This window comes from Mustela nigripes, chromosome 2, assembly GCF_022355385.1.
Source record: "Mustela nigripes isolate SB6536 chromosome 2, MUSNIG.SB6536, whole genome shotgun sequence".
Lineage (NCBI taxonomy): Eukaryota > Metazoa > Chordata > Mammalia > Carnivora > Mustelidae > Mustela > Mustela nigripes.
This window is the reverse complement of record NC_081558.1, coordinates 17,729,255-17,755,595: the sequence shown is the minus strand read 5'-3', so window position 1 is coordinate 17,755,595 and position 26,341 is coordinate 17,729,255. Positions and strand designations below refer to the sequence as shown.

Genomic DNA, 26,341 nt, shown 5'->3' with positions numbered 1-26,341 from the left:
TGAAGCCCTAGCATGGTGCCTTGTGCATAGTGGGTAGTCAATAAAAGTCTATTCTCTTTCAGTCCTTTATTTCTTTTTCTTGGAGGTAATTCATATTCTCCTTTAAGTCTGCCTTGTTCTTTAGGTTGTTCTCTGTAGCCGTTCCTTTGTTATCTGAGATAACAGAATCAAAGATCTTTTGTGAGTTTAAATGAAAGATTTCTGCCTTGGATTTGTAGGAGTCAGTATGTTGGACGGCGTAGTTTCTTGTCTTCCAAAGTAAAATCTTGCATTTTGCATTTTATATTTTTGTAGCATGCATTCTAGATTTTTACTTATCTTATGAAAAATATCTCTGTTAGGTTCTTGACAATGACTATAGGGAAACTTGGGTTGGCAAGCTGATGGCAGGGCTAACCAGTTGCTGAAATGTTATAGCCAGAGCCTTTAAGAAAAGGTTGTATATCCTAGAACAACCAAAGCAACTTTGGAAAAACACCCAATTAAGAGGACTGTCATGACCTCTGTTAAAGACTATCCAAATTCAGTAATCAAGGTGGTATAGTACTGGAAAAATGAAGAGACTTACAGGCTGGTGGAATAGAAGAGAGAGAGTCCAGAAATAGATCCACACATAGTATGGTAAATTGATTTTTCAACAAAGGTGCAAAGGCAGTTAAGTGGAATAAGGATAGTCTTTTCAACAAATTGGTACAGGAATGATTAGATGTCCATATGCAAAAATATAAATCTAGACCCATATTTTCTGTCATACACGAAATTTATCATGTATCATAAACCTCAATAGGAAACCTAAATTTGAAAACTTAACAGAGTTCTAGAGGAAAACATAAGAGAAAATCCTGTGACCTTGGGTAAGACAAAGATTTTTTTTAAAGTTTTTAAATTTCTAAGTAGGCTCCCCTCTCAGCATAGAGCCAGTGTGGGGCTCAAACTTACAACCCTGAGATCAAGACCTGAGCTGAAACCGAGTCAGTCACACAACTGACTGGGCCACCCAGGTGGCCCTAGACAGGGATTTCTTAGATACTTCACTGAAAACATAAAAAAAGCATGAGGGGAAAAGTGAAAAATTAGTGTTCATCAGAATTTAAACTTTTGCTCTGCAAAGACACGGCTAAAAGAATGAAAATGCAAGTCATAGGCTGGGAGGAAATATTTGCAGAATTCATCTGATGAAGGGTTGGTATTCAGAATATGTAAGGCGTCCTCAGAACTAAATAATAAGAAAAAAAACAACCCAAATAAAAACGATGAAAAAATTCGACCATTCAATTAACATGCAGAGTTGCTCAACATCTTTAGTTATTAGGGAACGAGACACAACTATATTAGAACAACTAAGATTGAAAGAAAAACAAAAACGGTTCTCTGCTTCCAGAGGTGATCCTGGTGACCAAGTAATTCTCACCCTCAGGAGGAGTGAGGATGAAACCCTGGACTTTTGATGTGGGAATTGTTTTAATGGCCCTGTGCCCTTGTAGCTTTGAATTTGACTCACAGATAGAAAACCTATGGTGCTTTGAAACGGTTTTGGAGTGGAATATAATGGTGATCTTCTACAGTTTACGGACCAGAAAAGATTTCAGCTTGCTTATTAAGAAGGGTTCTTCTGTAGTGTGTGGGTATCGCACAATTGAATGACTCAGTTCTGTTCTGTTTCTTGATTTCCTTCTATTGGCTCTTTACATTTTGGACAAATTTTTACCTGCTTTAAGCTCATGCTGTGAAGAGGGACAAATTCCACCTGGTTACATAGCGTTGAAGCTGTTTTTCCTGTGACTGTCACCGTGGTAATTACTCTTTGTGGTTGTTGCAGGTACTCCCTCCAAGCCAACAGGGCTAGCCAATGGTGACCATGGAATAGAAGGGAATGAAACTACGGGTAAGTGGTTCCCCGGATTCCCCAGATGTGGTTCTGAAATAGTCACAGTAAACACCTTGATGAGGTCCTTTAAGGAACATGGCAGTGAATCACTTGAACTATTTCTAAGGGTATTGTTGTTCTTGTTGGATGTATTCAAGTCCAGTGCCCTCTGCCACGTAACATCTCCAACAACAGAAAGAATGAATTAATTTCCTTTGCTGTTTCTTGAGTATTTGTTGTAATTATACCACACAAGAGCTGGATCAAACTTAAAAATACACTTATAGATGCAGGCTAATCATCATCAGACTTTGTTACACTGGAGGCCTTTGGCCATTATGGCTCTTTATACAGGCTCTTCTCTCCTGCACTTATTAGCTTGTTTTTCATGCATGGCTTAGTGTTAGGGACCCTACAAATTAAAAGTTCTTCCCATTTGGTTTTGCCCTCAGTCTTTTATTCTTTTCACCCATTAACTGTTAACTTCTGAAATCCGTCTTTAACTTCAATGCCTAGCCCATTAACTAGGGCTTTGATACTCCCATCAGCTAGCCCTGAGCCCCTGTGGCTTCCCACCTCATAACTGGCACCTCATTACCCCTGACCCCCAGTGTATTTGTCTTGAGCAGAGTTCTCGAAGCAGTAGTGAGGTCCACAGGAATGTAGTACTATGCAAATCTTCTTCTGTTAGGTAGCTGACAGGAGAGTCAGCATGTATTTCTGTAAATAACTGTACTTACTTTGCAGTTGGGATCAGGCTGACACTGATGACCCAAATGAACACACATCTAACAGCCAAGTAAATTGTTCTCTGCTACAGAGCATGCTCTTAACTGGGGCATTACATTGATTCACACGCTGTGCTGGAGGCAAGCGCTAGATACGATTGTGTCTGTGTTTCTCGTGTAAGCCTGCCTCAGCCTGGAGAAGACTTTCCTTGAGCCACTGTATGATTGCTCAGTTTTTTTGGCTCCCAGAAAGCCTTCTGTTAGCAACAGCAATTACTCCAGGATTTATTCTTTATTCTTTGACCTTTGGAAATGTATGTATCTTTGGACCTCTGATTGACTGATGGCTGGTTTCCATTTGTTGTGAATGTTAGTTTTGCCCAGTGTCATTAACATCCTTATTAGCAGCTCATAACTCAGAGACTCTTTAAGGTAAAAGCAGCCAGAAGTGCCACCTCATCTTCCAGTTCTGTGAACTGAATTTTTTGTATTTCTTTGATAATCTTTGTTGTGTTATTGACTGTTCCTGTGCCTGCTTTGAAAGCAAAGTCATCTATGTAGTATAGTTTTAAGGATACATTTATGGAAATGTCCCTGTGATTAAAGGAGAAGCTTGAACATGAACTTTTAAAAAATGAGTAAGTTCAGCTTTCTTTAACAAGGAAGCAGTGCCAGGGAAAGGAAAGGCTTGGGAGGAGATTGACTTGATTAGCCAGTTGGCAGAGTGGATGCCATTTTCATCCAGAAAAGAAATAGCTATCAAAACTAGGGAAGATTTCTCCAGCAAGATGTCAGGTATGACCAGAAGAGACTTTGTGTAGTAATTGCTTCCCACGGCCAACTCTTAGAGCACAGAAAAAAAATAAAAAGAACAGGAAAAACATATAGCCTGGCCCTTACTGTTTCAAGACTATTACTTCCCTGGTGGCAAAAAAGAACCCAGATATTTCTGAACTACCCAATGACATTATGGCAACAGGTAGAATATAGTTTGCATATGGCAAGATGTTCGCATTCTGAATTTGACCACTTGAAAATATGCATGTTTCACTGGGGATGGGAAGGAGTGGGGAGGGGACAGAGAATGCATGTTTCTGGAGCATGTTGTGACCTCATTCTAATTTGGCCATTACTAAACTAGAGCACGTAGCTCATTGCCATTTTGAAAATTCCCATTTCTGTTTCGTTCAGGATGTCTCTAGTCCTAATCGCAGACCAGCTGCACTGATAGCTTATAAAGGGTTTATGAGCATCTTGCGATGTTGAACTTGCTGTTTACTAATGACCTGTGCTTTTCTGCCCTTTCCTTCCCCTTCCTACTTCTTCCTCCCTTTCTATTTTTCTCCTCCTAGAAGCCTAACGTGTCTCTCCACACTGGGGCTGCTGCAACACCAGACCAGTGATCTTTCCTAAGCACCGTTACACTTCTAAAACCTTCAGCATTTTGCAGAGCTTTGCTTTTCCTTCCTGGACACGGTGTAGAAGAGGCGGAGGGTAGTTCTTCGGGGCCTTTCTGCTGATGCCTGAGCAAACCACCTGCTTCCTTTTGTGCTCTGCAGGGCTTGATGGAACCTCCTTTCCCTTTGTGAACACAAAGTACAAGATGAATTATTTTTAATTTTTAGTATTTTATAAAGGTCATCCAAGGTCTTTTATTTCTTGTTCTCTTTTAAAACCCATTTTATCATTTTATTCAATTTCACGTTTTTTCTTTTCTTTAAACATTTTGAGTTGGCCTTTTCCATTTGGTTTTCAGATCTTCATAATGAATCAGGATCTCGTAACACCAAATGAGAATGTGTGCTTTCATAAAGGGATTGAGTCCACCAGTACTGCAGTCGACCCTCCCTTTTCCTCCCCTCCTCTCTTCCTCTGTGAGCTTGCTTTTAGGGAAGGGTAATCTTTCAGGCTACCCATATATCTCTCTCCAGCTTACTAAAATCTGAATGACGATAGCAATTTTAATTTAAAGTTTTCTCATTTAGAGTAGCTCTGATTAAACTTTGAAAAGCATTTCCTCAAATTAAACCATATTTTGTTATTTGCAAGTTGGGCTGAAATGGTTTCTATGACGAAATTATGGTTTATTTGTCTAGAGTCTTAGATTCTCTTGAAAATCTGACAACCTTTTATTGTCTATGAAATTTTATAAGCAAAGTTACTTTCATAACATGATCACAAGCTATCAAAACAAGAACTGAGAAGTTAAAGAAAATGCATCCCTGTGTTGTCAGACTACTGGGATATTCATACAGATAGAAAACAACCTCTTGTATAAAAACATGAGAATGAAAGTACATTGCAGTGCACTGAAGAACCACAACCAGCTTATCTGTTTTCTAATGAAATGGTTATCAGATTGGACTCACACTCCGTTCAGGTAGTGTCCAGGATCCCTTTGATCTCTGGAGCAGCATACCAGTGGGATTGGTGGACCACATGTGAAAGACCTTTACCATGAGCATTAGCATTTATACTCCATGTATTCGGAGAGTTGTCCCATTGGGACTTTTTCATTCTCACTCCTCATTTTCCCACACTAAGAGCTAAAAAACCTGGAAGAACCATTTGGAAGATGTACTGCAGAAATTTTCAGATAATAAACTTTGATTGGATTTTGAGAAATAGAATATAAAACCTGGACCATGTTTTGAAATCTTAAAGGAGTTCTAGTTTAAGATCCAGAATGAGAAGTACTCTCTAATTTTCTATCCTCTTACGGATTGTGGAGGTTATCACAATCACCAAGTTACTGACTGTTTCAAATTAAATAATTGGCAGTATATTCTGAGGGAGATTTTGAGATGTACATTATTTTAGATCCTCTGACGTAAGACTGCTTTTGAGATGGAAAAATCAGAATATCCCTGTGACTTCTGGAATTTAGGGAACATTCATTCCCTCTTCTGATCATAAACTGGGGTCATGCTGCCAAGAATTCCTCCTGTGAGTTCTTGGAGAGAAGATTCCCAGAGGAGGCACATTTTAGAGGGAAATGCTGATGTTTCCCTTCTAAGCAGTTGATAAAATATGAAATCTCTTAACCACGGGAGAGCACCCATCAAATAGAACATAGCGTTTTCCCTTTGGTATGTAGTTGTTCGGTATGTTTCTTGGTTCTTTGTGTATGGTTGGTTGGTTTGGCTTTAGTTTTTTGGCTAGGGAAATTTTCAAACTGGTAGTGCTAACTTTTTAAGGATCATGATTGACATTTTTTCTATCACCTCTAACTGGTCTCTACAGCTTGTCTAAGTGACAGGTATTTGGAGAAACCTGGGTACAGCTCTGCTCTGGCAGTGGTCAAAGGGACACACACTCCATTATTACATTGATTTATTTCACTTTTATTTCCATTTTGCTGTGTTTTTGCTTGACTTTCGTTTTTTTAATTTTTTTAATGGAATTGAAATTTTCTACTACTAGCCAGCTAAAATGTGGTATATATTGTTAGCCCTCTCTGTTTCACTAGGATGTTTCATTTTATTTTGCATATAGCTTTGTATAAAGCAGCCAGTGCTGTAAGGAAATGCTGTGTTGCTATCGTGGTCACACCCAAGTGTGAGGTTACCAGACTGGTCAGGATTGCTCTGTTGAAATATGATATTTATTATATATAATCTTTCTCTCTCTCTCTTTTTCTTTTTTTGGCTCAATGTTGAAGATGTAGAATATTGTTTACAAATAATATTTTATATAACTTAGTTCATGCACCTGAGTTTATATTTTTTGTGACTTCAGACTTTAACAGTTTGTATATTGGGACATTTTAATGTGATCATTGTGCTGAATAAATTACACTAATAAACATCTTACATTAACACCTTACAGACTGGATTTTGGTTGGAGTCTTAATTATTGAAGTATAATGTGACTAAGACATAAGTTTGGCAAATAAAGACTCTTGAGGAATGAGTTCTTGGTCTAACTAAACTTCCGATCACCCATAATAATTTCATAATTGTGTGGACTTTTTAGTTTTTGCCAGGCATTTTGGTTTTCACTTACAGTGTAGTTTTTGATTCTCAGAGTAACTCCTTTTTATCTACAAGCCCAAATGACTGATATTTTATAGCATCTGGTGAGAAAAACAGTTGGCAGAGTGGCAGTATGCAGTTAACCCAAAAGAGTTTCATGGCGTATCAATTATTGTTAGATGCCTTCTAATATTACATGTATGTTTAGTTCAGTTCATGTTCACGATCTTCCTAAAATACGTCCTGAATTATCAATTGAAACTGTTAACATTCAATGACATTTTATTTTGTAACTTTGTTATGCTGCAGCTGGGAAGAATTCAACTGAATGCCCAATTCCCTACCCACTCTGGTTTTTAATGTTTCTTTACAGTAGGTAGATTTGAAATGCAGTATATTGACCGAATTGAGACATTGAAAAGGTTCTATGTCTAAGGTAATTTGCATGGCATAAGTAACTTTTTTAGCTTGGCAAGACATTTCTTTTTATTAAGAAAACTCACTTTAATGTTCTGAGGTGTCTTTTTAAAAGTTTTGTTTGTAAGTTATTTCTACGCCCAACGTGGGACTCGAGCTCACAACCCCACCATCAAGTCACAGGCTCTACCAGCTGAGCCAGCCAGGCACTCTCTTAGGTTTTCTTTTATTAAGAGGACTTACCACAATCTCTTCTTAGGTTTAACTTTTTTTTTTTTTTTTAAAGATTTTATTTATTTATTTGTCAGAGAGAGAGCGAGCGAGAGGGAGCACAGGCAGACAGAATGGCAGGCAGAGGCAGAGGGAGAAGCAGGCTCCCTGCGGAGCAAGGAGCCCAATGTGGGACTCGATCCCAGGACGCTGGGATCACGACCTGAGCCAAAGGCAGCTGCTTAACCAACTGAGCCACCCAGGCGTCCCTAGGTTTAACTTTCTTATAAGTACGCTAGTATTAAGGCTTTTGGTGAGATGGAGACAATTCTTGGATTTTTAGTATATTCATTTTGATGAAAGTGAGATGACGGGGGCCTGGCTGGTTCAGTTGGTTAATAACATGTCTGAGTCTTGGTTGCAGCTTAAGTCATGGTCTCATGGGTTGTAAGACAGAGCTCCTCATCTGACTCTGGGCTCAGTTGGGAATCTGCTTGAGGATTCTCTCCCTCTGTCCTTCCTCCCGCTTGCCACCCCCGCCCCCCGCCGCCCTTTCTTAAAATAAATAAATGAAATCTTTAAAAAAAAGCGGGGGAGAAAGAGATGAAACCTGGGTACCATTGGATTCTTCCCCCTGTCGACCTGATAATAAGGTGAATGGAGACGGAAGGCTAGAGAGGGATTTGAACAAAGACACAGGCACAGAATACCAACTTCATTTCTAAGTAATGTGTAAGAGTGCATTATCAATTTTATATTGATGCTGTTTCCATTACAGTGAAGGCTTAACAAGACCTAACCACAAATTATTGGTGGTATAAACATCTGTGCTACCATGGAGGCTAAGCTGGATGCAGTATACTAAGTGCCTTAAGTGTTGCTAGTGGTTTCCATTGTGAACAGACAAGGTGGCTTTTTATTGTGACAGTAGTTCTGAATGTGACGTGCTATCAGTCCCTCAGGTCATACCTGCAGGGAAATGGTAAAACTGCCTTGTCACAATGTCATGACACAAATGAGATCCTATGTGTTTGATCACTGTCTCCTGTAGCCTCAGATAGGGTACAAGGAATTTAGCATTAGAAAAATTCTGAGAGAGACACCTGGGTGCCTCAGTTGGTTAAGTGTTTGCCTTCAGCTCAGGTCAGGATCCCAAGGTCCTGGGATTGAGCCCTGTATCAGGCTCCCTGCTCAAAGGGGAGCCTGCCTCCCTTTTCTACTCCCCCTGCTTGTGCTCTCTCTGTCAAATAAATAAACAAAATCTCAAAGAAAAAATACAAGAAACAAAAAATGTGAAATCTTAGCAGGAAAATAATGGAGTTTCTAAGCAGCTATTATAACCAATGTCTACGTTGGCATTTAACTTATAAATGAAGCCTGAACATAAAGCTGCATGCCGTGTTTCTAGATGTGGACACAGCAAGACATCCTTTCCTCCGTTCCCCCCCACTCCGAATCCTGAAAACAAAGGTTTGGTTTCTTTCTTTCATTTTCCAGATAGAAGTTACATATTGGAGACACATGAATAAAATATGAACACCTTATGTTTCTTGAAGGGTTTTTTTTGTTGTTGTTTTTCATGGTTTTCTGGTAAAAATGTAGAACTAATCAAAAAATTTCACATATACCCATTAACACAACATGTTACATTCCCTTGTAGAATATATAGGACTCCCTTGAAAACCTGCTCACGCACTGAGCATTTAATTGTATAGTGAGACATTTGATTCCAGTTTCTACTGGAGCTTGGTATTGAGTAAGATAAGACAGCTTCTTCTGAGCTTTGAGTGAATCCATTATTCTAATATGCTTTTTATTTTTACTTATTTTTAAATTTAAGAAATATTTATTCATTTAAGACAGAGAGAGAACATGAGCAGGGATGAGGGGGCAGAGGGAGAAGGAGAAGCAGACTCCCTGCTGAGCAGGGAGCCCAATGCAAGACTCGATCCCAGGACCTTGGAATCACAACCTGAGCTGAAGGCAGACGCTTAACTGACTGAGTACCCCCAGGGGCTCAAACCCCAAGATTTTAAACCATAACTTAGTATGATTTGCTTTTCTTTATGGAATGAAACTCCACCTGTGCCAAAAGGCATATGTGAATATAGAATATTTTTCCTTTTTATTTGTGATTTCTTAAGTAATATATGAATACATTCTCCTTTCTAAAAGAAATTAAGCATTATAGATATAGCCATCTCTGTCAGAGACCAGAGGAATTTTACTGAAAGAACTAAACAGACAGCTTCTGTAACTTGATCTTGTATTTTCACCTGAATGTAGACTTGGAACAGGTTTTTCTGATACATCTTAAGAGCAGTAAGGATAACTGTTATTTGTATGACACATTAGAGTTTGTAAACTTTTTTGGAATGTGTAATAGTATGCCCATTTTTCATTTGAAGAATTTGAAGTTAGGTTAATAATAGAGCTCAAAACTGAACCTAGGCTTTTGAGCCCTGTGCCTTCTCTATCACAGTGTGTCATATTACAGTGGTTCTTCTGAGTGCTGACCACGTGTCGCAAAGGCAGTTGGAAGGACTGGACCTTTAAAGGCCATTCCTGTTTTCAAGCCTTTTTTAGGTGCTAACTCTCTGGAAGAAAATCCAGGCCGAGGCAAGAGCTTTGTATGTAGGTAGGTAGTTCAGTTCGAGAAGTGATCCCATGAAATAAAGAGCAGGGGACCAGGAAGAGTGAAATTGGAAAAGAGGAAAAGCCAGTATGATGAGGTATTATTTAGTCACTTCTGTGGACAGAGTGGCCTTAATCCTGCGCCATCTCTTGGTTGATGGTTGTGCTTCTGGGTTTGCACTTTGGCCATGCCAGACTACAGATGCCTCATCTCTGGGACCAGGGATGGCATGAGGCAGCCAACAGTCAGATCATACTGACTTATCATACTTATCATATTAATAGTCAGATCATACTGATCAGATCATAAGCTGATCATACTGACAGCTTAATGCCGCTGTTGCAGGTGGAGTGAAAGATGGATTTTTACAGAGGGTTGGGCACAAGAGGTGTCCAACTAACCAAGAGGTTAATTCAACAAAAAATTCATCTGCTTTTGCCTTATTATGAGGAATGAGGTTCTTGTATTCTATAGAGAGAAATTTGAAAGAATCATGGAACGAATTTCCAAAGCCTAATTGTTAGAAACTATAGAACTAATCACAAAAGTTAGTTCTGGAATTTCCCATTCCTAATATTTTTCTTTTTGAGTAAGTTTTAGTAGTTCCTGCCTTTTTAGGAATTTGCCCATTTCATCTTTCAATTTGTTGACATACCATTGTTTGTAATTCTCTCTCATAAACCCTTTCTATAAGGTTTGGTGTTGACATCTCCTTTTGCATTTTTTAGTTTATTTGTAATTTGAGTCCTAGCTCTTTTTCCTGATAAGTCCAATTAAATATGTGTCAATGTTGTTGGTATTTTCAAAGGATCAACTTTTGGTTTTATTGAGGTTACTCTATTTTTTTCTTTTCTACTTCATTTATTTTCACTCTCATTATTCCCTTTTTTCTGCTTGCTTTGGGTTTAGTTTGCTCTTCTTCTGGTTTCTTAAAGTGGAAAGTTATTTTATTGACTTGTGATTTTTTTTACCCCCCATTTAATGTAGGGATTTAGAGATATAAATTTCCTTCTAAGCACGGCGTTAGCTGCATCTCATAAGTTTGGGTGGGGTATGTTTTCATTTTCATTCATTTTTTAAAAGATTTTATTTATTTATTTGACAGAGAGAGTGATCACAAGTAGGCAGAGAGGCAGGTGGGGTTGGTGGGGGGGAGCAGGCTCCCTGCTGAGCAGAGAGCCCAGTGCAGGGCTCCATCCCAGGACCCTGAGATCATGACCTGAGCCGAAGGCAGAGGCTTAACCCACTGAGCCACCCAGGCGCCCCCATTTTCATTCATCTTAAGTATTTTCTAATTTCCTTGTGATTTTTTTTGATAATTTAAGAGTGTGTTGTTAATTTCCACATATTTATGAATTTTACAAACTGTCTCCTGTTTGTCATTTCCTAATTTCATTCCATTGTTGTTGTAGAACATACTTTCTATGATTTCAGTCCTTTTAAATATATTCAGGCTTGTTTTATGGCCTAACATATGGTCTGTCCTAGAAAATGTTCTGTGTGTACTTGAGAAGAATGTATATTCTGCTGTTGTTGTGTGGAATGTGCTATAAAATGTCTGTTAGGTCTGGTTGGTTGATGATGTCGTTCAGGCCCTCTATTCCTTATTGGTATTCTGTCTAGTCCTAGTAATTATTGAAAGTCCTATTAATTACTGAAGCCTCTAATAATCATTGTTGAACTGTCTTACTTCTCAGTTTGATTAGTTTTTTTAATTCATGTATTTTAGGGCTCTAATGTTCTAAAGGAGAAATTTGAGTAATATAATTAACTCTTACATGGTTTTTCTATTGCTCACAGATTCACTCCTTTTGAAAAATTCCAGGGTTTGGGCAAAAGGATGTAAACAAATGATTACTACAACTATGAGCTTCTAGGAGCTTCCAAAGCAGTAGCAAAATGTCAGTCACTGGCAGGAAGATTAAAATGCTTTTTCAGAAGGTGATTTTTTTCTTTCAAAATCCAACCACTTTCTTTGTGGTTTTTTTTTTCATAGAAATAGGAAAAATCTATCCTAAAATTCATATGGAATCTCAAAGGACCCTAAGTAACCAGAACAATCTTAAAAAAGAATAAAGTTGGAGGTTTCACACTTCCTGATTTCAGAACTTAATTACAATGCTACTACAGAAATCAAAATGATGTGGTTCTAGGATAAAGATAGACCTATAGACCAAGGAATAGAATAGATAGCCCAGAAATTAATCCTTGCAAATATGGTCAAATGATTTTAGACCCTTGCAAATTGGGTCAAATGATTATAGACAAGAGTGCTAAGACCATTCAGTGGGGGAAAAGATAATCTTTTCAACAAATGGTGTTAGGACAGCTGCATATCCATACACAAAAGAATGACATTGGATCCTTACTTTACACCATATGCAAAAAATAACTGAAAAGGGATCAAAGACCTAAACATAAGAGCCATATAAAACTCTTAGAAGAAGACAGTGGGCAAAAGCTTCATGACATTGGATTTGGCAGTAATTTCTTGGATATGACCCCAAAACACAGGCCACAAGTTAAAATAGATAAACTCAGCCACATAAAAATCAGAAACTTGTGTGTATCAGAGGGCACTAGTAGAAGGCAACCCTTAGAATGGAAGAAAATATTCACAAAACATGTCTGAATAAGGGATTAATTTCCAGAATATATAAAACATTCCTACAGCTCAATGACATAAAAACAAATAACTAGATTAAAAATATGCCAGGGACTTGAATTGATAGTTCCCCATGGAAGATCTGCAAATAGCAATAGGCGCGTGAGAAGATGCTCAGCATCACTGCTCATTAGGGAAATGTCGGTCAGAACCACAGTGAGATAGGACTGCACGTCCACGAGGATGGCTGTTCTCCAAACACTGCAAATGAACAGAAAATAACAAGTGTTGGTAGGGATGTGGAGAAACTGGAATCATTGTGCATGATTGGCAGGAATGTAAAATAGTGCAACCACCATAGGATGTGGATTGGTAGTTTTATGCTTTTTGGTTTTTTAAAAGATTTTATTTATTTATCTGACACAGAAAGAGAGATCACAAGTAGGCAGAGAAGCAGGCAGAGAGAGAGGGGGAAGCAGGCTCCCCGCTGAGCAGAAAGCCCGATACGGGGCTCGAACCCTGGACCCTGAGATCATGACCCGAGCTGAAGGCAGTGGCTTAACCCACAGAGCCACCCAGACACCCCTGGATTGGTAGTTTTACATGAAATTAGGAACAGAATTACTGAATGATACAGCAATTCTACTTCTGGGTATATACCCCAAAGAACTGAAAGCAGAGACTTGAACTTATTTATACATCTGTGTTCACAGCAGTATTCCTCACAGTAGCCAAAAGGTGGAAACAACGCATATGCCTACTCATGGATGGATGGATAAGTCAGATGTGGTATATACATATACATATACATATACATATACATATACATATACATACAGAGGAGTGATGTTCAGCCTTTAAAAAGGAAGAAAATTCTAATACATGCACCATCGTAGATGCACCTTGAAGACATTATACTAAAAGAAAGAAGCCAGTTTCAAAAGAACAAATACTGATTCACTTACATGATTACTCTTAGATGAGGTTCTGTATATAGTTAGATTCATAGACACAGAAAGCTGGGACAGAGTTTTAAGTTTTGCAAGACAAGAGAATTTCTGGAGATGGATGGCAGTGCCGTTTGCACAACCTTGTGAATGTTCTTAACGCTACTGAACTGTATACCTAAAAATGGTAAAAATTTTAAAAAATGGTAAAAATAAGCTAGCTCAATAAAAAATGATTTTCATATTAACCATTGTGTACACGACAGCCCTATTTAGAATTAAAGTAATGCTTTATATATTAGCTGTCTCGTGGATTTGTTCTAGTTTGTCCACTTGCAGAGAGAAGTACGCAAATACGTAAACAGTTAAATGCTGAAGAGTTATAGGGAACATTTGGTAAGAACAGATGTGTAGTAATAGTTAAATTCCATGAGGAGGTTTGGATGAGAACTAGGGAAATTTGAAATTAGAATTTGAAATCTCCATTTGGATATAAAGTTGACATCTCAAGCTGAGGTGTCCTAAACTGAACCAGTTCCATCCCCCTCCCCGCCCCCAAATCAAAACAACAAACAAAAACCCAAACCTGCTTCTCTGTTCATTAAATGAAAATAGAATGTTCTTCCAGTTGCTCAGCCTAAACATTTGGCTTCCCTTATCTCTTTATTTTGGACCCCACACCTAATTTGTCAGAAAAATCGACCTGGAACCTGACCACTTCTCACCACCCCCACTGCTCTTTGTCTGATTGGACCCACCTCCTCTCACCTGACTGTTGGAATAACCTACCATTAGTCTCCCACCTCCATTTGTTGGCTCCCTCCAGTGTGTTCTCAACAGCATCCAGAGGGGTCCTGTATATAGATCATGTTGTTCTTTTGCTTAAAACCTCGCCAGTGAGTTTCCATCTTTTAAAAGCCAAAGTCCTTACCAGTGGCCACAAGGCTGTGTAATACCCCTGTCAGCCCTCCCCTTTGCTAGCTTTGTTTCCTTGGTGTTCTTGCTGCTGTTACTGAACAAGCCAGGTGGGCCCTTATCTTAGGCTCTCAGCCCTGGCTGTTTTCTCTGGATTGTTCTTCCCTCAGATAGACTCATAGTTCACTCTCTAGCAGCGAGGCCTTCTCTAGTCTATCTATAATTACACCCCTTCTATTTTTCTCTCTCAACTTCTCTCTGTCTCCTCATGGTACTTTTCACTTTATAATTTATACAGTTTAATGATTTGTCTTACTTATTGTCTGACTTTCCCCACTAGAGGATAAATATTATGACAGGGATAGGGTTTCTGTTTTGGTCACTGCCATGGCCCAGCACCTAGAAAAGCGTTTGGCACCATAGTATGTGCTCAGTAGCTATTGAATGAATCATCTTGTTGAATGTGTAATTAAAAAAAAAAAGTCTTGAAGGAAAGAAATGTGGCGCTGAGAAAGTCTGTACCAAGTTGGCAGTGATATTTCTACTAAGATGGAGGGGTTGGAAGGATGTAAAGTAGGTGACGGGGGCACTGGGAAGGTGTACGACCGAGGCACTGACTAAAGCAGAGAGCAGAGCTCTCTCTGGAGCAGAGGGGTATTTCTGTCATTGCGTATTTCCTGCTCATTCTAAAGGATATCAGGCCTCCCCCCTGTAGCATCCCTTGCTGTGTTTCTGTAGCGTGTAAGAGAGATAGCAGGCAATTTTTAAATTTACCCAGGTTACAAATGTAGCCTCTCCTGTCTTTTGCATATGTGTTCTTTAGCCCATTTGCTCTTGTGTTACTCCTATATCCCTAACAATGTTAGATTTACAATGACTTTCCACCTTCCTCTTTACCTACTTCATTTTCATGGCTAAAACACTGTCACCAATGTGGAGAAACATACTTGTAATAATAAAGCCTTGTGCTATGATCTCTCTCTGCTATTGAAAAAAATCACAAGCTTCTGTCTAGACTGTAATGGCTGTTGTTTTTAATGTTGAGAAGAGCAGTGGGCCACCTTGCTGTTTTGTGTATAAAGAGAACGAGGACCCGACTTAAATTTTGTATATCGTGATGTGCCGCCAGCATTTTGATCATGCTTCCTTCTTTTCTCTTAACCAGCGTCTTTCTCTGAGCAGGTGGTTCTTTCTGTTTGTTTCAGGTTTCACATGGGAAAAGACATCGAAGAGCAAGGGCACATACAATTATAGTAATTTTTGTCAGGTACCAGTACATGTCTTTCTGGGGACAAGTCCCTCTTAGTGATTTGTTTAGATTTGAGGAGGCTATGGGAAGAGCAGGCATAGATCTACCCCATAAGCTTGGGTCTCTTGGGCAAGTTATTTGCCCTCCCCGAGCTGAAGTTTCCTCCTCTGTAAAAAGCGAACTAGTAATAAAAGAGTTGTTTGGGTTAACAGAAAATAATTTCGGTACTTTGTAACATGGTCGAGGGGGTTAATAAATGTAAGAGGATATAAGGATGATGATCACCACATCGAAAGCCCTTACAGTTCCAACCCAGGAAGTGGTTCGGCCAATAAATCACTCTCTGGCCATCAGCCCCCTTTCCTATTTAAATGATTATATAACAGTATTTTAATTGGATGTAACTAGAACATGTCTGGTGTCCATTGTGCCTTTGGAGATGCTCTATTTCTAGAGAACAAAACTGAAGGTGACTCTTTAAACCAATTCCAGGCAAACTGAAGGAAGGGCTTTTGCTTTGTTTCTTGTGAGAAAATTAACTTAGGACTTAGTCACTGCAAAAACCTGGCATGACTGGATCTCTGGTAGGTTTTCAGAAATTTGAAATCAGATGAGAAGACAGAAAGCTGTGCAAATTGGAAATGTAAGTATTGGTGTTTGATCCCTTACAGGTCTTCATGAAAGAGTTCTGCTTTCTGTTTAATAATAGTTAATATTTCTAGTCTTCAGTTTTTCTGTGGAAAATAAAGAGGTGTTCTGTTGTTGAAACAGCTGCTGCTGTTATTGGTGCTGAACAGAAAGATACAGTATGTTCTTTCATGCACACGATAGTGTTTTAATTAGAAGTTAACATGTGCCTTCTGATTTATTTTCTTTGGTTTAAATATCGTTCATTTCCCCATTTTTTTTCCCTAGGCATCTCACAGTTGTTTAACTCCTTCAATATCTGTGATCATTGTGGGTCTAGTCAGGAGACAGACCACACAGTAATTTAAACAGGGAATTAGCTTCTAAAGGGTAGAGGAAACTCTTAAGAATACATGAATAGCAGATACAGGGAACAGTTACTACCTCCAGGACCCAGGCAGAGTACACAAGGAAAGATTTGGAATAGTGCTCTTCTCCCCTAAAGCTAGTTTCCTACCTTAGATGTCTTCAGTGGATGGTAAAGATGTTTTCTCGAGTTGATGTAAGCCAAGGTCGGGAAACTATACATTGAGGTGAATTCATGCTAAATCACCAGATGGCCAGCTTTGGGTATTGGGTGGAACTTTCTTGGGAAGATGCCCACCTGAGTGCCCACTAAAACACCAGCAGAGCACCATGGGAGTAAGAGATGGAAAAGCACACAGGAAACAGGAAGAGAAACCCCTTCCTCTAGCACCCTCTGCTAAGCTAATATGCCAACTGATAGAGGAGAAGCATTTACAGGGTCCAGTTCCATTATCACAAGCAAGGCAGTAAAGGGAAGATCTGAGTCTAAGAGGCAGTAGGTTGGTTAACTGGGACAGTATACCCCTTTGGCCACATAGCTCCCATACGTACTTTCCTATAGACATTTGAGCTCTCGTGTATCAACAGGACAACTCTTACATTTCCACATAACAAGATAGAACTCTCTCTCATATGATGGAGAAGCTCTCATCCTTTTCCCAAATAAGAGTATGTTTAGTTGCGGGGCGCCTGGGTGGCTCAGTGGGTTAAAGCCTCTGCCTTCGGCTCAGGTCATGGTCCCAGGGTCCTGGGATCGAGCCCCACATCGGGCTCTCTGCTCAGCGGGAAGCCTGCTTCCTCCTCTCTCTGCCTGCCTCTCTGCCTCCTTGGGATCTCTGTCTGTCAAATAAATAAATAAAATATTTTTAAAAAATTAAAAAAAAAAAAAGAGTATGTTTAGTTGCTATAGTCACTGTCTCCATTGCTGGACATATTATTCACCCCTCAAATCATGGCTTACTGAATATTTCTGTTGTCAGGAGACTGATTGCAAAGTTAACCTTTGGCAACTTAGGATGGGAAGAAGGAAGAAGAGTAGAAGAAAAATGATTAGGCTATACAAATAAACACAAAATAGAACAAAGAGAAAATATGCAAAGCCATCACAGTTCACATTTCTGTAATTAGTCATGAGAACATAATTGATATCTGTGTCTTAAAAAAAAAAAGATCTCAGTTATTTGAGAGGGAGAGAGAGTGGGGCAGGGGAGAGGTAGAGAGAGAATTGCAAACAGAGAATTGCAACTCTGAGATCATGACCTGAGCTGAAACCAAAAGACCCTTAACTGACCACCCAGGCATCTGGTATCTATGTCTCCTATTCCTGTTTCCTTTGCAGTCACCCCGAATCTCAGCTGGTTTAAGTTCTTTACCTCATGAAATGAACCAGACTTTGATTTGCTTAGTAGTTCGGCCTTTTCTGGAGGAGCTCTAGTTTTCTATTAACTTCATTATGAGCATAGAAGTATTAGAGGGACCTCAGTGAATCCTCTGGGTTCCAGACATAGTCTTCCTTCCTTTCATTGTGTAGCAGCAATCCAGTTTTCCTTTGGATAATCAGGCTCAGTTTTCCCAGCCAGTAGAGGAACCCCCCTTTTCTGCCTTTGGTTCAGTGGAATAAGGAGTCCCAAATGGCTGGGAATCTTAATTTTCTAATTCAGTTGAACTGTTAGTGTGTATGATGGTAGTTACATTTCGCCCTATGGGATTAAGAACTTCAGGTTAGGACATCTCAGAGTTGTCAGGAGTGGAAGCAAAAATTCTATGAGTGGGTTATTGGATATAATAGTGATTCCCCTTGATTCCCAGACCCACATATTATCTGGCCTATAATGGTCTTCGATCCAAAGCATTCAAAGTAATATGCCATTTTTTTTTAAGGATGTCTTTGATCTAAAAGTGTAACTGAGTCTTCAGTAAGCAATTCCATCTTATAATTAGGCCAGCCATTCTAGGTGATGGAGTGTAATAATACCAGTTAATTCCACGGGCATGAACCCATTTTTTTATTTTGCTGTGAAATGGCATTCTTGATCAGAGGCAATCTTTTTATGGAATGTCATGTTAGTGGATCAGGCATATTGTGAGTCCATGGGTGATGGTGCTGGCAGAAGCACTGTAGGCAGAGAAGGCAAGTCTATATCCAGAATACATGTTTATTCCAGTAAGGACAAATCTCTTCCCCTTCTCCATGATGGAAGGTGTTCGGTATAAATAGCTTGGCTACAGGTAGCAAGTCTCCCTGGGAAGACTTGCTATACCATATTGGGAGGCTTAGTGTTGGCCTATACCACTGCCAGATTACACACTTGACAGTAGTTTTAGCCAGGTCAGCCTTGTTTAGGGGAAGTCCGTGGTGTTAAGCCCATGCGTAACTTCCATCCCTGCCACCATGGCCAGTTTTTCATGGGTCCACTGAGGAAGCACTTCCATGGCTGGGTAAAGAGGTTGACTGATAGACATGGGTATGTCATTTTGTTGAATAGGGTTATGAACAGCTTCCTCCACAATGCCTGCTTTTTATTAATTTAATAATTCACTTGGGGCACAAATATTTTAGTCTATGCTCATTGTGAGAGTTTTGTCCACCTGTATTTTCCCCAGATTTTCTTGTCACCATGTCCCTCTAAGTCATTACACAATCAACAAAAGCCTTAATAAGTGTTTATAATCAGTGTAAATCTGTGCTCTGACCATCTCACTCCAGGCAGAGGGGACAGTCAATGTACTGCTCAGAGTTCTGCTACTGTCTTTCAGGGTTACCTTTAAGTGAGTCTGTGTGCTCTACCTGCACCAGCATATTTTGTAGACCCATGTATAAACCAGATTTTGGTTTCTCTTCTTTATTTAGCCAATCTGAATGAAACTCTTAGGAGGCTGTTGGCTTGGGTGTGGGGAGAAGAGGCAATGTGACCGGAGTCAGTGTTGCATCAGGTCTCCGAGCTAGCTGCTCATGTAGCTTACTCATAACTTCGGACCTGCTTGAATTTAGTGTCTCACATATCATTTCCTCTTGATGATAGATTGGTAGTGCATATGCCCAGCTTTATGGCTAGGTGGGTTAGACAACATCTGGTTCATGGTAAGAAGCTTGGTTACTTGGTTACTTGGTTACATGCCCATGCTTAGGCATGTATTCTATACCTACACCCAGTAGGAAGCTTGAAGCCATTTCTGAAAAGGTGACTAGTTGTCTGCAGAAGGAGAGTATAGATTTTCTCAAAAATTCTAGAAGTTTGGGCTGTGATTTAGCAACCCCGTTGGCCCTGGACACTTCAAGTACCTTTGGATCTACTGGCTCATAAGGCACAAATGGCAAACCAGCTTTGCAGCCCAGACTTGCTGCAGAGCCTTTTCTTGCTCTGGCCCTCACCTGAACTGTTAGCCTTTTAGGGACTTCATAGATGAATTAAGGAAGGACTCTCAGATGTAGTATTTGTTGACTACAAAATCTAAAAAGGCCTCCTATGCAATGTACCCCTTTTTTCATTGTTGGTGATATGAGTTGTTGCAACTCATCGTTTACTTTGGAAGGGAAATCTTTTGAAGGGCCCTTGAATTTTTGTGGTTTATCTCGCATCCTCTTAGTTTGCTTAAATCTTACTAAAGCATCTGTATTTGCTTCTTCCTATGCCTCAGACCCATTTAGCATAATGTCAGTATGGTGGGCTAGCATATTTTTTGGAATGCCTTGAGGTTCAGCGTCTCTGGGCTGTTTTAAGGTCAGTTGATTTAGATCTGCAGCAAAGCTCACAGGCATGTAAAAGGCAGGTAAAAGCCAAGTGCTTCTGGTGGTCCTTGCTAGTTGGTATTGGGAAAAAGACATTAGCCAGGTCAGTAGCCATGTACCAAGTACCAGGACCGTGTTGATTTGCTCCACTAAAGATGCTACATTAGGGGCATCAGCTGCCAGATGGAATAACCTCCTAATTAAGTTTAGGATAGAGTTTAGTCATTCTCCAAGATCCTTCTGACCTCTGTCCAGGCCAGACTGGTGAGTTAACTGTGGATGTGATGGATATCCCTCCCTTTGTTTTTTCCAAGTCTTTGATTGTGACATTATTGTCTTTAATTCTCTTGGGGGATGGGGGTGTTGCTTCTGGTTTAGTATCGTGTTAGGAAAGAGAAGTCCTAGGGGATTCCTACTTAGCCCTCCCTGTTACGACTTTTGTCAGTTGAGTTAGCCAGTTGGTACTGTGTGTGTGAAGGAAGCCAATGTGGGAGTTCTGCCAGTTGCCAAGTATGTCTGTTCCCAGTTACTTACTTCCCCAGGAACTAAGGAAATAGCCACAAAATGGGCCTATGGAACAACTGGGTCCATTTTGAGTTGGATTTAAGCTAAGCACTCCACTGTAGCCTGACTACCAGAAGCTCTCCCTTTGACTGGTAAGTGGCATTTTGGGTCCCCAGGAATTGGTAATCCCTGAAAAGTCTGGGTATTTCCTTTTCTTTTATCCATTCACTCTAGTAAATGGCTTATTGAGGAAGCTTGGAGAAAGATTGACAATTTGAACTTGGTGGGAACTGCAGGATTCGTCCTTAAGGGTTTCTGAGAGGTTATGACTTTTCAGAAGTGGTTTTTTATCACCTGAGGTAGTTTTTTTCCAATTATATAGATCTCCCATCCAAGTACTAACCAGGCCCGACCCTGCTTAGCTTCTGAGATCAGACGAGATCGGGCGCGTTCAGGGTGGTATGGCCATAGACTCCAATTATATAGCTCAATCCATGTTTTAGTAGGCTGCCTGTGGAATGCTGTGATCAGTTTAGTACCACTAAAGATCCTGGTGGGCCAAGGCATTCTGATTACCAGTATAACCCGACTGCTTTTTATGGTAGGTGTAGCCACTTTGTCTCTGACTGGTAAGTACTGCCAGTTGGCTTCTGCTAGTCTAAGATCCCATGGTCCTTATTGGAATCAGGAAACCGTCTTCAGTGAGACATCCTTCATGGTCATACCTAGAGGTTGTGACAGAGAGTGTATGGCTTGCAAAGCATAGAATATTTACACCTGGCCCTTTACAGATAAAGTTTGCCAACACAGGTCTAGGGGGACAGGTACATACTACAAAGGAGAGTAACCACAGAGCTTCTCAAGGATGCAGGTGCTCCTTCACTAGTGTTTTGGGTTTTTCTTGTTGTTGTTTGAGAGAGTGCATGCACATGAGCGGGGAGGGGTAGAATCTTCTTTTTTAAGATTTTGAGAGAGCAAGTGAGCGAGCATGGAGGGGGAGGGGCAGAGGGAGAGGAAGAAGCAGATTTCCCGCTGAGCAGGGAGCCCCATGTGGGGCTCGATCCCAGGACAGCCTCCCGACCCACATTATGACCTGACCTGAAGGCAGACATTTAACTGACTGATCCACCGAGGCACCCCCACTAATACATATATATTTTTTAACACTTTTTTAAAATTAAAAAAAAAATTTTTATAAACATATAATGTATTTTTATCCCCAGGGGTACAGGTCTGTGAATCGCCAGGTTTACACACTTCACAGCACTCACCATAGCACATACCCTCCCAATGTCTATAACCCAATCCCCCTCTTCTGGCCCCCCTCCCCCCAGCAACCCTCAGTTTGTTTTAACACTTTTTTAAAAAAGATTTTATCTATTTATTTGACAGATTCAAAGTAGGCAGAGAGGCAGGTGGGGGGTGGGAAGCAGGCTCCCTGCTGAGCAGAAAGCCCTATGTGGGGCTCTATCCCAGGACCCTGAGATCATGACATAAGCCAAAGGCAGAGATTTTAACCCACTGAGCCACCTAGGTGCCCCAATATATTTCTTAATTCCCTTAGTTTTAAAGGAGTTTCTTCTGGGCCTTCTTGTGTGGCTTAGGTCATGCATGAAAAATCTGTTCTAACACTTTTATCTCCCTAAGCCTTTGGATTCTCTCTTTTACATCTTGCTGGGGAAGCTTTGGCATCTCTACCTCATTAAATGTAGTTCACTTTTGAGTCCACATTTCAGTCAGCCAACTGAATGAGCTGCTTAGAGCTACTTTGAGCTGCATAAGCTAACACATTAAATTTGTAATCTCTAGTGAGTGAACCCGTACCAATATATTAGGCCCAACATAGAACTATATCCTATTCTGTGGTCAGACATCCTTAGAATCAATTCTTATACATGTTCCCCCTGGTTTTATTACCAGAATCTTACTTTTTTTCTTTTTTTTCTTTTTTGGTGCACAGACTGTTTTCTTCAGGATCATAGTATATACCTGTCATCCTCGATCTAGGTTGGTGCACACTTATCTGCAAAGATCCATATTTAAATATTTTAGGTTTTGTAGTCCATACAGTCTCTGTCACAGATACTGAGCTCTGCCACTATAGCACAAAAACAGCCATAGATAATACATAAACCAGTGAACAGGCTATGTTCCAGTAAAACTTTATTTATGGACACTGAAATGTGAATTTCAAATAATTTTCACATGTCAGAAAACTTTCCTTTTATATTTTTAAACCATTTAAAAAATGTAAAAACCCTGTGGTCTTCGGGTGATAATGATGTGTCAGTATAGGTTCATGGATTGTAGCAAACGTACCCAGGTTCTGGGGGATGTTGATGTGGTAAGGGGTGCTATATATGGGAGGGGTTTATAGGAAATCTCAGTATTTTCTGTTCAATTTTGCTGGGAGCCTAAAATACTCTTAAAAATGAGATTTTGCTTTTTTTAAAATGTAAAAATTATTCACAGGCCATGTACGAAAACAGATGGTAGGGCAGATTTGGCCCATGGCCTACAGCTTGCCAAGCCCTACCCGAGAGCATGTTGAGATTTGACCATAGTTATCCAGAGGCAACAGAGGGTAGTTGTGGTAGGCCTGAGGAAGATGAGCATCCCCTTTCAGGGCCTCTGCCCCAGCTGAACTTTCCTTGGAGTTTTGAATCAGGAAGATCAGCACCCTCAAACACCAGAGGGAAGGCTCCTTCACTGGAAGGCTAGGCTCCCAGTGACATGGGTTTCAGGATGGTCACTCTTACCTGGATATAACCAGATGTCTCCATTCCAAGTGTCATTATTCTCTTCTTTTCCAGTCTGTGTCCTGACTGCACACGAGATACTAGGTGAGACTGTGAGTTCCACAGTTTTTGTATTGAACTTTTTTGTTTGATTTTCCTTAACAATAGTAGCCTTGGCTAATAGGAAATAAGAGATTCTTTGAGTCTGTGATGTAAATTCACTGGTTTTCAAACTGACTCTCAGAGCTTGAGAGACCTGAGTTTGTCACCGTGTTTCAGTAAGCACTGCGTGTGTTCTGTGGAGAGAATTCACTTGTACTGCAGCTGTTGTAGGCCGCATCATTGCCTGAACGTGCTTGGGCTCCCCGCTACGTGCTTCAGTTTGCACTTCAGCGATCACAGAGAGCTCAGTTAGTTGTGTCGCTGCAGCAGGCCCTGGGTCCCTAGCATACTGTTCCCCCTCTCCATACTGTTGCCCATCGACAAGGTTCTTACTAGCACTGCACGTAAAACCCAAAAGCCTGACTAAACCAGCCACCGTATTCCATGTTTGGAAGTTTATGTTCTGGGATTGCCTGACTCTTGGTACCAGTTCAGTGTTATGGTCCAGTCAAGAAACAGAAACATAGTAGTTTGGAAAAGGGAAAGTCAAAATAAAGAATTAGTAACTAGTAAGGAACTTACGGGGCAGAAAGAACTCTGAAGAATATAGAAATAGCAGATACAGGGTAATAGTTAACTACGTCTTGTGCCTGACAGAGAGTATGTAAGAAAGGGATGAGTTTGGAAGAGAGCCTACCCAAGCTTGAGATTCAGACCTCTTTGAAGAAGGTACATCTGTCTGTACTCCACTGGAGTGTGGAGAAGGTCCCGAGATGCCACAGGCTGAGGCTGGCAAGGAGGAATGCCACTTTCTGGGCAACCAACAGAACTTTCTAGAAAGCCACCCTGGCTGGATGTACCAGGAAGCTACCTGGGGTGACAGTGGAACTCATATAAAGCCATGTGTGGGGTGCCACTGAAACTTGTGGGGGTGAGCACCATTGAGTGTCTCACATACCACTTGAGCACCACAGGATCAAGAAGAGAGAAAATAACTGGAATTTGGCACATAGTATAGGTATTTAACTTTTTATTTGAATGAATGAGAAAGTCCAGTTCAAGAGAGCATAAAATTATCGGTATCTTTATTATGTTTTATTCATTCATCTTAGATTAAAAAAAAATCCCTGCAATTTGACTTGGTCAACCAACTGAAATGGATAAACATGAAATTCTGAATGATTGAGTTAAAAGGGTACCTTACTTCATTTGGTTTAAAGAAAACTGATCACCTTTTAGGGCACTGGTGGACCACTCTTCTGAAGACTTGGTGTGTGTGCACGTGCACTGTTAACACACTTTTCTAAATAGTGGGCTGTGGTTATGCTCAGTGACTGCAAAGAACAACACTTGTGTTTTTATTGCATTTGTAGAGTAAAGAGAAGGCTATGACAACAGGTGCTTGCAGTGATACCCTTTTATTAACCATTAGTAAACCAAGGAATTAGAGATTGTCAGTTCTAGGAGGATCCTGGAAGATCATTTCATCTGTTATCCCTCGTTGTCTGGTAATAGGATGTGAGGCAGTGTAGGAGGGAAAGTTGCCTGCGGTTGTGTTTTGAGTGAGAGGACCAGGATTTGAAACCTAAACTTCTGCATGAGTGAATGCCTTTCTGTGCTGCCTCTGGGTGGACGATCTCACCACATGTCCAGCTGTGTGCCAGGAGAAGGAAGGGGTGTGAAAGCAATGGGAGACCAGACCCTCCCACAGACCTTTTCGCCTGACAAACTTCATCAGAGTGAAAAAAATCCTTCAGAATCTGAGGGAACGAGGAATAGGAGGAGAGTATGTTTGGACAATTGACTTCCTCTTTGATTTGTGTTTCAGTGTTCCAAATAATATTCTGTAATGAGAAGAGTAAGTACCCGTGAATAATTTGCCCTGTTTGGGAAAGTGGTTTTTCATCTTCAGTTTAGAACTGGAATGTCAGTTATCCATAGTTGTCTGGAAGAAATTGGCCAAATTAGTAGAAGTCATTTAAATATGGGTGTGGACATGAATGCAGTTTAATGTTCACATGTGATGTCTCTCACTGTCGAATTTTGAATATGGATACTTGTAAATCGTTTTTTCCCTTTAAACCAAAATCTTTTTAACATCTGCCATAATTTAAATGCAGAAATATAACTAGTTTAAGAGAATGTGAAATAGAAATGGAATTCATTGTGAGTTATTGGCATTTTAAGCAAATATTTTCATTCCTGTTTTGTCTGAAGACCTAGTTTTTATATTCCTTTAATTAGGGTTGCTATATATCATGTCCTAGGTATATAACAGTCATAGTTAATTATGCCTGTTGGCTGTGACCTAATTATTACTATTTGCTCCTTTTACTCTCAAGTGTCTTGGCCTACTCTGACCAGGCAGATTTAAGTCTTTGAATGAGCCGATTTAGTTTAATGTTAATTTCTATTGTTTAGTGGCCTGAACATTTAGAAAAAGAAAATTACCCACTGATTATAGTGTTTTAACATTCAGCAAAAATATAATAAAAATAATAAAGTAAAATGGAACAAAGGTGGTGCAAAAAGTAGGATCTTAATTTGTAGGTTGTATCTTTAAGAAAAAAACAGCTGAGAACCAGTATTTTTATCTCCAGATAAATTTTTCCCCCTGCAAATTGCAGTCATTTGTTCATTCAGCGAAACCATTTTTGTGCACCGTCTTGCCGTCAAAGCATAGTATACGGTGCTGGGAATACTGAAGGGGGAGGCACAGTCTTTATC

At 40.1% G+C, this 26,341-nt stretch overlaps 1 protein-coding gene across 10 annotated transcripts in view; it reads left to right on the top strand.

The window, feature by feature from the left end:
* MAP4 (microtubule associated protein 4) overlaps nt 1-26,341 on the top strand; it is a 197,325-nt gene that overhangs the window by 87,267 nt on the left and 83,717 nt on the right. For all 10 annotated transcript variants that reach the window (XM_059389616.1, XM_059389612.1, XM_059389610.1 and 7 more), the window contains exon 3: nt 1,820-1,885. In XM_059389616.1, coding sequence (XP_059245599.1) covers nt 1,820-1,885 — 66 coding nt within the window. The remainder of the gene's footprint in view (nt 1-1,819; nt 1,886-26,341) is intronic.